General features: G+C 26.2%; 1 protein-coding gene across 1 annotated transcript in view; it reads right to left on the reverse strand.

The window, feature by feature from the left end:
• The window catches only part of LOC129608184 (uncharacterized), a 163,249-nt gene that overhangs the window by 15,762 nt on the left and 133,281 nt on the right, over nt 1-14,206 (reverse strand). The window contains exons 6-11 of the mRNA XM_055519542.1: nt 7,896-8,012; nt 7,686-7,817; nt 5,577-5,836; nt 4,843-4,987; nt 1,410-1,559; nt 115-292 (exon numbers count right to left, since the gene is read on the reverse strand). Coding sequence (XP_055375517.1) covers nt 115-292; nt 1,410-1,559; nt 4,843-4,987; nt 5,577-5,836; nt 7,686-7,817; nt 7,896-8,012 — 982 coding nt within the window. The remainder of the gene's footprint in view (nt 1-114; nt 293-1,409; nt 1,560-4,842; nt 4,988-5,576; nt 5,837-7,685; nt 7,818-7,895; nt 8,013-14,206) is intronic.

The raw sequence follows: 14,206 nt of genomic DNA on the forward strand, positions 1-14,206 counted from the left end.
AGTGAATAAATGGAGCTGTAAGAAAAGAATCATATAAGAAATGAGTATATAAAGATCTGTAGCATTACTGAGCGTGATATATTTAATTGAATTCATTTCAAGTGAGGTGCTTACCTGTCAATAATTTGTAATAACCAGCTAATACAAGTGAAAATTCACAAGCATCACGATCTTCCATTGAAAATTTAATCATTCGATCTTCTGCCATTTGAACATGTACAGTACAAGTTATATCATCCTCACGATGAACTACAACTCTTAGTAGTTCTTCAATAGTACAGATAGGTTGTGGCTGCAAATAATAAGGATTTATCAATAAGTACGAATTTGAATGTTCAGCTGCAAGCATAATGCTTTATTGATTTTCATTAAAATCAGATATTTTATTAGGATATAAAACTATATTATTTGTATCTAGAAGTCCATTGTTCAATGTTACGAGTATATTATCTAAGTAACTTTGATAACACAAATTATCACTATTAAAATCAAAATCCTTTGCTTGTATTCTCTATAATAATATTAATATCGTTCTACTTTTCATGCTCTTATATTTTTTTTTTTGGTTAATTGAAGCTAAATTGATCGATTTTTTTTCCGTGTCTCTTTTTGAAATTCAATTCAAGTTGTTAAGTCATTTAGTATTAAATGTGTTAGTCAAGTAGAAAGTATGTTCCCTCTTGTTACATGTTAAGCATGAGTAGAACATCATTATTGAAAAAATTAAATATCAAAAAGAAGTTTTAAAAGCATTTATAGAGAGTAATGTAATGAAATGTTCTATGACCATTCGGTAATTGAAGATTTTGAGATTAAATACAGAATCATTAAAAGGAAATGGTATAAATGTCGCAGTGTATAACTAGTAGAACAGCTACGAGTATATTATGTATATTATACCTTATGTGACTAAATATAGATTACATACAATAGCAAAGTAAGCATATGCGAATAAATTAAAAGTCATTTCAGTGAAACTATTTGACTGGAAAAAAATCGATATTATTATTAAATGACTTTGTACAATATCGTAGGGTAGAATTTTTATAAAAATAAAATATTTTTTCCGATATAATTTTATTTGTCAGTTTTTTAGAATCGCCCGAAGTGTTTAAACAACTATTAATAAAATTATTTACATTTTTAAAATTTTGTATTCTGCACTTCAGTTGACGACAAAAATTTCCTTATAATTTCAATATTCATCTCTTTGTATCTTTATGGTTAATGACAGGGAAGGTTAATTATATAAAAGTTTTCACCAATATTTGTACTTGCATAATTCATTTGTACATAATATATTAAGTTACATTTGTATATAGACGATTGTCATACATAATATTTAATATTTTTATGATGAGAAAAGAGAGACAAAGTAAAAAAAATAATTAATTATTTTCAATACTTACCACAGAATTACGAACACCAGCAATTTGACTTAAACCAAATCTGGGGCTAATTAATAATACACGTTCCATGCCCTCTCTTTGACTTGTACTAAAACATTTTGCACCATAGCTTGGTAATCCAGAAATGATGTCAAGATAATGAATTTTCGCCTGCAAATAATCAATTTCAATTAATCATTTCCGTTATTCCGTTATTTTCATTATTGTACTGTTATTTATTTATTTTTTTTGTTGTTTTATTATTTGATCTAAATAAAAGCTGTCATTGTTAAATTCACATTTTTGTTTTCTTTCATTTCATGGTTAAGTAACTGTGTGGTGGCATGAATAGAACAAAGCAGAAAAAAAAAGCAAAACAAAAAGGAAAGAGGATAATCGTGGATATGTGTATGAGTACGCATATTTTATGCGTTCTTTTTTCTTTGGAGCTAAATGAAATGTATAAATTACAAATAATTATACATAATATGTTATTGAATAGCATATAGCTACACACATATAAACAATAACAATATATAAGTATTTTATAAAGGATACAAACTGGATGGAGACAAAGAATTAAGAATAATTATTATATTAAAATAAAATAGAATGTGAATTAATTGGATTGTTTGATAAATATCCGGATATGTACACAATATGTGTATGTGTTCATGTATTCGATACACATATGTTAAGAATTGAACCAGAAAAAATATGAGTAAATAGCAGAATATAAAGTTCCCAACAAAGAATCAAAGTTATAATTACTTTTAAAATTTGTTTGAGTTTAAGGGTATTTTACTTTAAAAGTATAAGAGCATTATATTTTTGAAATTTATCTTTGGTCCAAAATTTTTTTAGAGCAAGCGAGCGAAATCCGTTGACACTTTAAAGAATTTTTGCTAGTGATATAAGAAAATTTAACACAGGCTGAATCCGCGGGCTTGAGGTCGAATATGCGTATTTTGAGCTTGAAAAATAGAATATACCACAAAGTCAGGTTATGTTTATTACAGACCGCATTGGATACAATAGGGGAACCGTGTTAAATTATGTTATGATACCTAATTTAGCATACCGAGTTTTCGGTGGAAACACACTTTCCCAGAGTAGCGGAGCGAGCGTAAGTAAATACACTATTTTTAGAGAGATGTCTGTCGGTAAGTTGATCTGTCTGTGTAAGTGTGTTGGCCTGTCTGTCTGTCAAGTTTGGCTTAACCGATTTTGATGAAATTTTATACGCGAGTTTATGTCACGAATCATTTTGCAGCCCGATTTTATATTTTTGCGAATATAAGGAGAAATAATCGAGCAATTTTATTCGGAGTGTTAAAACGAAGTCATAAATTTTTGGAAAGATCAGTCGTAAGTCATTAAACTTTCTATAATTAAATTTCTATAATGAATAATTCGTATAAGATTATTGTATATTTCAATTTCTTCAAAAATAGATTATCTCCCGCTTATTATTAATGGTGGTTATGTCTTTAATTTTACAATTTAAATAACACAAACTAAATAAATTTTAAATGCAAATTTTCGATTTAATTAATTCAACTCTAACCGGTAAAATAGAAATTAAATTTGAATTTAGTTAAAAATATTGAAATTATTTGCAAAATATTTACTAAAATATTTTGCTAAAAATAAAACAAATAAAATATTTCTAATTATTTTGTTAAACCTTGTATTTGTATGTGTGCTTTTATGAAAATATTTTAATGAATTACCAAAAATTTTATTTATAAACGAAATTTATAAATATTGATAGAATTTTTCAAAAAACAAATTTAATGAATAACCATTCTTTTATGCACATATACACCTATATATGTATTTTGTGTAGGTATAATATATTGAACGCCTTGGTATTTAACAAATACACCAAAATAAAAATCAGCAATTCAAATGTACAATACAAATAAAGAAAATGTAATTAACAAAATGTATTTATACATGAAATTCTAATTTCGGGAACAAAAACAAGAGAACAAAAAAAAAAAATTTAATGTATTCATGTAATTTATAAATTTTGGGTTAAACTGTCAGCAATGGTCCGGTTAATGTGATAATTATCAGTTTTTCACAATGCCTTTTGTCAGACACAATAATTTTTTTTTCTACATTTTTGTTCTACATTTATTTATTTTTGTTTTTTTTAACAGTTTAATAGTCCAAATAATTAATTTTCATTTTGTATAATATATTTTTCTCTCTTTTTCAAGTTTGCCCTTTAGGTGGTAAATTTTCGAGGATATTATTAACATGGCAGTTACATAGTATTTTTAATTTTCTGTATAGTACAGCATAAATGTTGTATTGTACTAGTTGTAGTATGATCGTGTATGACTGTAATTGTGGTTTGTTGTTTAAATTGGTTTATTGTTTTGTTATCGATTAAAATCATATTAAAAAAATTGAAAAAGGACGAAAGAAAGAAAATGTTTATAATTTAATCAAAAATATGACAATTATTGGAAAATTTTAAATTTGAATTTTGATTGCTAGAAAAATAAATTATTAAAATTTAATTAAACAAATTTTTTAAATATTTGTGTTCGATGAGTTGGAGTCTACACATTACTTCATTAAATTTTTTGCATTATTTCTTGAAAATTACGTGTTTAGCAACTAAGAGTTAATATTATTTATGGGTTGTTTTGTGTTAGGAAAAATTCACTTATATTTGAGTAACAAGAGAATTAAGTTGAAATTGTGAAAAATTCACAAAATTTTTGGCAATTGTCGAAATTAAACTAAATAGAAAATTATGTTTAGAAGAATTTTTAGAATAAAATTAAGTAATTCAAAAATTGGTATATGGAGTTTTTGCTTTAGTAACCACAGAAATATAAACTTATTTTAATAATTATTCTAAAAGTTAAATATTTTGTGTTGAACTGTTAGTTTGGCTTACACCACTGTATATAATATAGTGTACTCGTACATCATCTATTTTACTCATTGAAAAAATTAGCGTCTGTTTGTTTTTATATTAATGTTTAAATTTAAGTGAAAAACTAAATGTACTAAATGTAATAAAGTCATTTCATCATTAAATTTGTTCTATTAAACTGGAATATATTTATAATGTTTATGTAATAATTGCAAAATAAATCCTTTAGGAGAAAAATCTAGAACGAAAATCGTAATCAATTTTTCTATTTTCTAAATTGTAAACGAGTTCAGATTCAATTTTTAATATAGTTACAAAATTATTAAGAAATCATTCCTATTTCATATATTATATTGGTTATGTTCAGTCGGAGTGTATGAAGCAAGTGATGTTCAATGTAATAACAGAAAATTTGAATATTCAATATGTAAATATTATTGTTAAAAATTAAAATTCAAGATTAATAGCATATCATTTCTTTTTACAAATTCATAAAAGGTATAAGATCAACTAATTAACAACTTTATAATATCCCTTTTTTATACATATACATACCTGTAGTTGGGTTAACATTTTTGATGATGATCCTGTCATCTGTGAATTTAATTTTAAGAAATGTGATATTAGACGCCTTAATTCTTTACGCTTCATTCCTTCTACTAAAGATGAAGGCACAAAACGTTCTAAACCAAATTCACGCCTGCAAAACAAAAAAAAAATATTTAATTTTAAAATTTAATTTACCATATCATCATAAATGATTAAAATTTTATATAGTAAGCAACTATTATAATATTTCAACAAGTTTAAGAAGCTTAAAAATAAAAAAAATATAAAACATAAGAGAAAATGAAAAAGCTGTCAAGAAATGATTATCCTTTTTTAAAAAGGATTCAAAAAAATATAAGAACAGAACCCTTTTGTTTAATTATTGTATTCTTCCTTTTTTTTACAAAACATTCTAAAATGAAAGGCACAAATAAAAAATGAAATAAAAAAAATTCACGCAATCTCTTTAAATTAAATGATTGCTCATCCTCTAGAGAGGGGTAATGAAACTACATAATATAATATTTAATTAACCTGATAAATTAAACACATATATTATGTGTAAAATATAATGTAGGACATGTATTTTACATACATACATGTAATTATATATTTTTCACTTTTATATTTACATATTTTCTGAAATATCAAAGATTTCAAATCCTCTCTCATCTCAACATAAAAGAAGATTATATTTTTAAAATATTACAAATATTAATGGAAAAAAATTAAACACTTACTCTACTATTTTAACAGTTAATTTTGCTGGTGAAACATTATTTGCTAATGCATGTTGATGTATATGTAATGCAGCTAATCTTAATGCTACTTCTGGTTGTAATTCTGGTGCAAAACGTTCTTGTGTAACATCATTACAACATTGCATATATAAATAATCTAAAGCATTTAAATCTTTTTGAGCTAATTCAGCAGCTGAAACTGGAACAAAGGTAACACGAAAAAGGCAACGTAATTTATGAGCTCCAGGACGTGCCGCTATCTAAAAATAGAAATAACAATAATAATAATAAACAATTAAGAAGGAAAAAAAACCAAATTTTTAATTATTTTTATAAAATTTCAAAAAATTGCATATATTTAGGATAATAAATATACTAAATATAAAATGTTACCCTAAATGTATGCAATTTTTTTTTTAAATATAAATATTGTATTTTTATGGCAATGTGGGAACAGTTTCTGTTTCCATTAACTATTTTAACATATTAATAGCTTTTGCAACAATTATTATAAACTATATTATTATTGTTATACAAAAACTTATTTTGTTATTAAATGACTGTAATTGCTATGCAAAATTTAAAATAATAATAATATATTGTTATAATTACTGTATTTTATAATATAATGCTAGTAGATTAATGTTATTTAAATACGTAAATTATTATTTTTTTTTTAACATTTAAAATGTAAAATGTTTGTAATGGGTGAATGATAATTTGTAAATGCTTTTAAACTACTTGTTGCATGTTGTTAGTACAATAGGGTATTTAAGGATAGAATAATAGTTATACGATAACATTGAATAACGTTGAATATACAAAAGAATTAAATTGTAATTAAAATGTCATTTTGCATAATGCAAAAATTAATCTTTGATGATTTTGACATTCAAAAAAAGGAAAAAATATAAAAAAGGCAGAATAAATTTATAATTATATTTTTGATTTAAATTTTTTGGTTTTTTGGTAAATTCTGCTGGTAAATTTAAATATGAGTAGTTCTGTTAGCTTTAGTAGTAAAATCGTAATACGACACCAACTCAGTTGTAAGTAAAACAGTTGAAGCTGATAAAATATCGCGTATAGCGTAAAATCTCACGAACAATATTGTTTGATAATTCGAATCACACTATTATATCCGGTCTTGTATGAGAAAATCGACTGCATAGTTAGTTACAGAATTACATTGAAAGCCAAGATTAGGATTACGATATTATTTTAATTTTTTCATTTTATCGATCAATATTATCGCTATTATATAATCCCTCTTAGATAACCCTCTAAAACATAAAAATTTACATTCAATAGATTTTTCTGTACATTTATTATTATAAATATAGATTTACTGTGACTACTTTTACTTTAAATTTGCTCACAAATACACAGAGCAGTAAATTTGGTTTTTTTTTCTAAAAGTTTTACAGGTTGGTCGTAATGAGGAAAAGAAAAAGTCGCAAACTTACTGAAGTTTTAAATATTTTAAAAATAAATTTTTTTACTAAATTTTTCTTTATTTTTCTTTGGTATCTTTGGTTTCTTTGTCACTACCTCGAATAGAGAAGGAAACCTGGTATAATAATATACTTATGTAGGTACTTGGAAATAATGTATCTTGTATATAAATTTTTATTTATAAAACATCTTTGTGATATCTATATATGTAAAAGGTGTTTGGTAAGAAAACCATTTTTTATTACAAGTTATTTTAATTTTTCAGTCGGTTTCTATACTTGAGCACTTCAATGAATTCTTTTTATAAAATTTCATTTCTTTGGTTATTCTTTTGCTAGCTATAAGTGCACATTAAGTTTTTTAAATATTTATTTCCGAATATTTTATAAATAATGCTGGAAATTGTTGAACGATTTGCATTAAGGATAATGCAAAAAATATTTAAAAAAAATAACAAAAAAGTTGAAGACCTCATACTAAGGTGAATAATAAAATTATTTTTTTTTTCTTGGTTAATTAATTAAAATTTTAAATGTGGTGTGTATTTTGTTTTTATATACTTTAGGAACAGTATTAAATCTATATAACATTTAAGATTTAATTAGAAATTAATTCAATTTATAATAAAAAATTTTATAAATAAAAAATACTTACCCTTGCTAGGGTTTCATCTGGATCTAATAATGTTAATTTATTTCTTTTAAGACTTTTAACATGCTCTAGAACAAGGCTAAAATGTTCACTGGCAGTTAGGCACAGTTTGTCACGCAATGAAGTAACAACATCCTGAAAATATTAAATAGAATGGAAAAATTTAAAAAAATTGTTTTTAAATATATACGAATGTATGTATTGTAAACTTACGTGAACTGTTGTTGTTGCATCATATTTAAATGACTTGGTTTGACCATTTTCTAGGAACACTTTCAATACATTTGCCATTGGCGGAACACATAAATCACCTAATGAAAATGCTGATGGCTATAAAATTTACAAAAAGAAAATATAATTAGTAAAATCAGTTTTTAGATAAATAAATTAAATTGCATTTTTTTTTTAGAATGATTTGATTTGTTTTCATAAGGATTATAAGCGTTTTTAATTTAATTAAAATTGTCTTTGAATATTCCTCCCATTTTCTGGAATTTTCGGCATATTATACAGTGTGCCTCGTGTCAAAGTGCACTGCTCTATGCTATAAGTAGTGGTATAGATTTGTAGATTTGTAGATTTGTACAACGTGGGCAACAGTGCACCCCGACCACGTATAAGGATCTATTAGGCGCCTCCATCTGAGTGCGGTGCATGCCCTACAAGACACGCTCGAGACCCACCCTCCTGATGAACTCAAGCAACTTGTGAGGACCAGAACACCGCAACTCCGCCACCGTTAAAGCAAAGCCCCACAGCACCTCCCCCCCTCCTATGAGCAAGTAGTGGTATAAGTAGTGGAGTAATAGTGAGATATTTGTTGCCTAATTCTTGCGAATATTTGGTAGTTTTAACAAAAAATTAGTTTCTATATAGCAAAATAGTTTAATGAAATTAGAAATACCTATATGAAGTCTACTAAAACTTCAATATTTTTCTGCGTATATTCATTAAAGATATTAGTAGGTTTAGACTGAAAATTTTCTAATTGTTTTACTTAAGAAGCTAGTGAAATGCCGAGAAATATCATATTATTTAAATTTTATTATGTCACGCCAAAGATCCTATAAAGTGAATGAATTTAAATCTGTTATACAATATACGAATTGAAGTTCTTTATTTATTTGAGTGTAACTTAGGTGAAAATCATAATATGTAGTAGTAATTAATAGTCAAAAAAGTATGTCTAAGTAATTTTATATAGTTCGTTTCATACAAAATATTTTATAAACAGTTGATAACATTGAAAATATTTTAATGAAAGAAATTCATATATATTGTTATACATATACATATAAATATAATATTAACTTGAAAACTTAGCAAAAATCAGTCACCTACATACCATTTTTATATTAATAATTATAATATTGAAGATTTCTAGAGAAAATAAAAACAAGAATTTTTAATTAAAATATTCTATATAATTAGAAATATTTCTCTATATGTTTTATATATATATATATATTTGTGCCCATATGGCCTCATTTCATTCAACCTGTTTTTTTTTTCAAATCTAACATAAAATTATTTAGGATAAAATATCCTTTAAAATATCATAATTATTATTTTACTTATCATCAGTTGAATTATTTTGTTATATAAATGTGATAGATGAAGTAAAACTCATGTACACACACATTCTATGTATAAAATAGAATCATATTTTGTATACGTATATAGAATAGTTGATTGATCTTCTTAAAAATGTCATATTATCGTAACATATGGAACGAATATAGAATAATAAGTTTTTCCCATGAAATCATATAAGGATATAAAATAATATAAAATAATATTGTGTTAAAATAATAATATAAAGGGATGTAAGAAAAATAATAATAATAATATTAATAAATAAATTTTATATACCTGTATACATACTATGTGTATATTATTAAAAGGAATCTAGATTAGTAATTTTTCTATAGGGTATAATTAGAGTATATGGGCATGATAAAATATGATTAAAATTGTTTTCTTTTCATATACTTCAATTTATATAGAAAAAAAAAATTCAAATTCAATTCCATAGAAAATGTTATTAAAAATGTAATCCCAATTTATTATGCGTTCGTCTGTATTTTCCGATTTCCTGTTGACTGACGGTATACTTATAAATATTTCTCGTAGTAAATTCAAATGAGTACCAGTTTATATTTGATTTTCACAACTATTCAACGCCAAAAAAAATTAAATGTTCTAGGTATTTTCGAAGTAATTGCTACCTATCTCTCTATACTATAAGTAGTGGAGTAATAGTGAGATATTTGTTGCCTTATTCTTGCGAATATAATAAAAATTAAATTCTAATGTGACGGCCGTATTATCGGCTTACTAACAAGCCAATTGCCTTTCAAGTGAAATTTTCGCAAAGTGAAGGCTGGCCTTAGAAAGACAATCTGCATTAGTATGTTCGAAAATAACATGATGGTTGCAACGTGGTGGTAGCAAAACGGCACGTTTTGGCAATTTGGATGCGGAATAACTGTTGCGTCAACTAACCAACAACCGTTTATGTATAAAAAATCGTTAAGCAAATAACAAGAGATTGTATGAAGGAATGTGGTATCTCTTCAAATTTTGGATTCGTATGGATATAACAGACTTAACATGGTCAATAACCTATGCTCGTTTTCAAACAAACTTACTTTTTAAGTAAAGAACAGTTGAGCTTGTTTAGTCATGATCGCTCAGAAGTATTTGGAAGATGGGTATTTATAAAAGCTGTAAATTAAGGTATTGAAATATAAGGAAATTATATTTGCTATACAATCAAATATTACATAGAAATTTGCTTTTTTAAAAATTGTTTATTTAACAGCAACTTGTTAACAACTCTTATTAATTGTATATTAATGTACAGATATATAAAAAATTATAAGAAAATTTTCACATATTGAAGCTATAGAATCAAAGAATCATCAACCAAATGAAAATATTTTCATAATTATTATAAATTATAAAAAAAAAAACTTTTTACTCTTCTCCTAATTTTCTTAAGATTTATTAAGGCTTTTTAATTAATTAAGGAATTTATAATTGAAAAAATTATATATTTTTATGTCTATATAGAAAATTAAAAGTAATTATTCGATAAAAATGAGACCAAGTATGAATTTTAATCCTCAAACAGAAGGTTAACTGCTTTATTATTTTTAAAAATATAAAACCGAATTTAATTTCTTTCCGTATAATTTATTGCACGTGTTACATTGGATATAATTTTGTGTTTTTGTTTTTTTTGTGTGTGTATTTTGAAAAACAAAAATTAAGGAATGATTATAATTCCCTAAGGATATTGTTTAGAAAAAATACAAAAAGAACATGAAAAGAGAAAATCTTTTTCTAATTCTTCAGTGATCATCAGATTAAAAAAAAATTTTTTTTTCTGTAAATTTTTTGTTTTTATTCCTTTTAGTTAAATAAAATAAAAACGAAAATATTTTTACAATTTTCCAAAATCCTTTATCAAATTTTCATTTCACCAATACAATGTTAAAAGATAGAAATCTTTTTAAAAGACAAAAGAAAGAAGAAAAGGAAATAAGAGAGAAAAAGGACGAAATTTTATTTTTTCAAAAATATTTGAAAATTTTGTCCTTCAGAATCAAAAACTGACTCAAATAATTATGTATGTGTGTCCGTAATTATTTATGTGGTTCTGTATATATTGAATAAATAATTTACTGGTCATTATTATGTATGTATAGGTGTATGAATGCTTGAATAAAGACCGTTATTACTATCGTTAATCGTTTGTAAGCGTTTCTACTCGTATCTTCCAAAAAAAAGTATAAACAAAATTAAAAAGAAAGTTTTATTTTCTGAGTGATGAAAACAAGATGAGAGAACGGAATTGCTATTACAATGATAATGAAATTCATGCTCCTTTACTTAATTAATATTCAAAAATTGTTGTGTGTGTACTAATTTTGTTTATACAATTTGAAAATCAATTTAATTGAATGTTGAAATTAAAAATTTTAACAATATTTCATCAGTTCTGTTTTATTTTTTAATATTCAAAGGAGGCTTGAAATAATTATCAAAACTCATATTGAAACTTCAATTTTCCTTAATGTACTTGTGGTGGAGTGAAAATTTAACGAATATCAGGAAGATGACCAGAGATATCTTCAATTTCCGCTACAGGACGGGGTGGGGTCATTGGAACAGTACTTAAGGGAATATTAAGAGTATTCCACTCTGCAAAAAAATAGGGTTGGGGAGAATTTTCTGGAAATGTGGAGTGTACCAGGGATTCTGCCAGACTAAGTAGATTACTAACACTCACTTCCCAGGCGATATCGAATCGATTCCAAGGACTTCCGAGTTTGGTCGGCCAGTGGCTGACTCAGCCTCGTATGGGAAGAGAAGGGCTAGAGTCACTTGTCATTGGGTCTCTCGCCAGAGTGTCATACTTCTTCTACACGAGACGCTTGACGTTGGTTAGCATGCGGCTAGGCTAGGATTGCCCTTCAATACGACAAGTCGCAGTTGCTGGGAAATTGACAAGAAGGGGACTATTTTTGTTTTTATACCCGCGAATACATGAACAACCAGCCATACATTATGCAATATAAATTGATAAATACTGGTATTGTAGTAGATATTAAAAAAATTGCATATTTTTAGGGAGAATTTTAAAATTTGCAATATTAAGTATTGTAACATTTAAACCGTTTTTAAGTTAAAATAGATTTCAGTTTAGATTTAGATAAACAATAAGTAAAATGATAAATTTCATTCACAATAGAATAATTATTTATAAATTATATTTTGAATTTAACTGACTTCATTTTTTTTTTCAACGTCATAATTTAAATTTTTACTTTAATATTAAAAGAAGGAAGTATCTTTTATTTGTTTCGTTGTGATTTAATTTGACTGAAAACAATTTCTAAAAATGAAATGAATTTTTGTGTTTTATTATTATTCATTTAGTCCTCAGTTATTAAAGGACAAAAATGTGACACACTTTTTTTTTTTTACTGTAGTATTTAAAAATGTTAAACGTCTTTTAAACTGAATGTTTATGAAAGAAACTACAGAGAAAAAATAATGGAGTGTAGGTACACTTAAAAATAAAACAAAGACGTCATGAAGAAAAGTTTCTGTTCAATCACAAATAAATGAGAAAAACAGGAGGAAAAAATAACAACAACAATAATAATTGTGATGCGAAATGTTCTCTGAGGCAAGCAAATAATAATCATAATCTAAAAAATATTAACACAGAAAAATATTTAAAATATTTTTTTTGTCCTACTTCTGTCTGCCATCTTTCATCTCTATGCCATAACACTCACAAAATATTTCTTGTTCAGTTTTTCTTGCTATATGAACAATTATTTACTACAAATGCGAGGGGAGAAAATAATAATAATAATAATGAATTACAAGAAAATGGAAAAGATTAATAAAAAAATTAAAAAAATAAAAAAAAATTTTTTTTTCTCTTGTACTGTTTTCTAGAATGCGATCTCTCTAAAGGACTAAAATTCTAGAGGACTTTTTTTTCTCTTTTATTTTCATCTAACAAATGTAAATGAAAAATTCTAGTTGAAGAATAATTTAAATTTCTTAATAAAAATTCCAAACCGTTTTTATATGTATGTATAGGGAAAGGGATTTATACATTCTGATCTCATGGGTATATAAAAATGGTTATAAAAATATTATGATATTGTGTAGGGTATTCGAACTTCAAAAAATTTTTAATAGAAAAAAATATTTGGTATAAAATGAGGATTTATAAACAAAAATTTTAATTTAAGAACTAAAGGCACTTGTAAAGGTACACTTAGTGCGAGCTTGAATTCCTTCACTCACCTAATTTTGAATTGTGCAAAAGATCTTAAATAATTTTTACTAACTCTCCAGTAGGACGAAACTGAGGCTTAACTGAAAGGTGCCGTAAATTCTTACTGAGTTTTCTTTCTCGGAAACCAAGGCTCTTAAGCTCTTCATACATTGGCCCTATACCTAGGGCCCTGACAAACCGCAGAATAGCAGTCGCATCAAGCCGTGAGATTCTCCCCAGGGACACAAAGCCCTCGTCTCCGGATTAGCCTAGTCACAGGTTAACAACCACCTCGCGCTCTAACAAAAAATGCTCCATCGTTTCATCCACCTCCAGGCATAGACCACAGAAGCCGTCCCCACCCACCTGCCCTTCCTTTTCAGATGGATCATCGAGAGGCAACGTACAATGAGTACACCTACCAATAGCCTCAAATCTAGACGATCAGATATGGCCAGCGTCCGTCCCCTCACTTCCAAGGGAGAAATAAATTTCTTAGAACGCCACAGGCTCGGGCAACCTGTTAGTCGGTAGAGCGTTGGACTGTGTCTTGCTGTGTTACAGGGGAGATGGCTATATGGAAAAAAAGCAAATAAAGCATAGCCTTTTTGAATTAATAAGTTAATTGCTGAACTTTGAGCGAATTTGTCGTTCATTTGAAGATTTTAAGACTTTATGGCATATTAAAGTCGGTAAAAGATCATTTTAATGTGCAATT

This window comes from Condylostylus longicornis, unplaced genomic scaffold (assembly GCF_029603195.1).
Source record: "Condylostylus longicornis isolate FDR11 unplaced genomic scaffold, ASM2960319v2 ptg000030l, whole genome shotgun sequence".
Classification (NCBI taxonomy): domain Eukaryota; kingdom Metazoa; phylum Arthropoda; class Insecta; order Diptera; family Dolichopodidae; genus Condylostylus; species Condylostylus longicornis.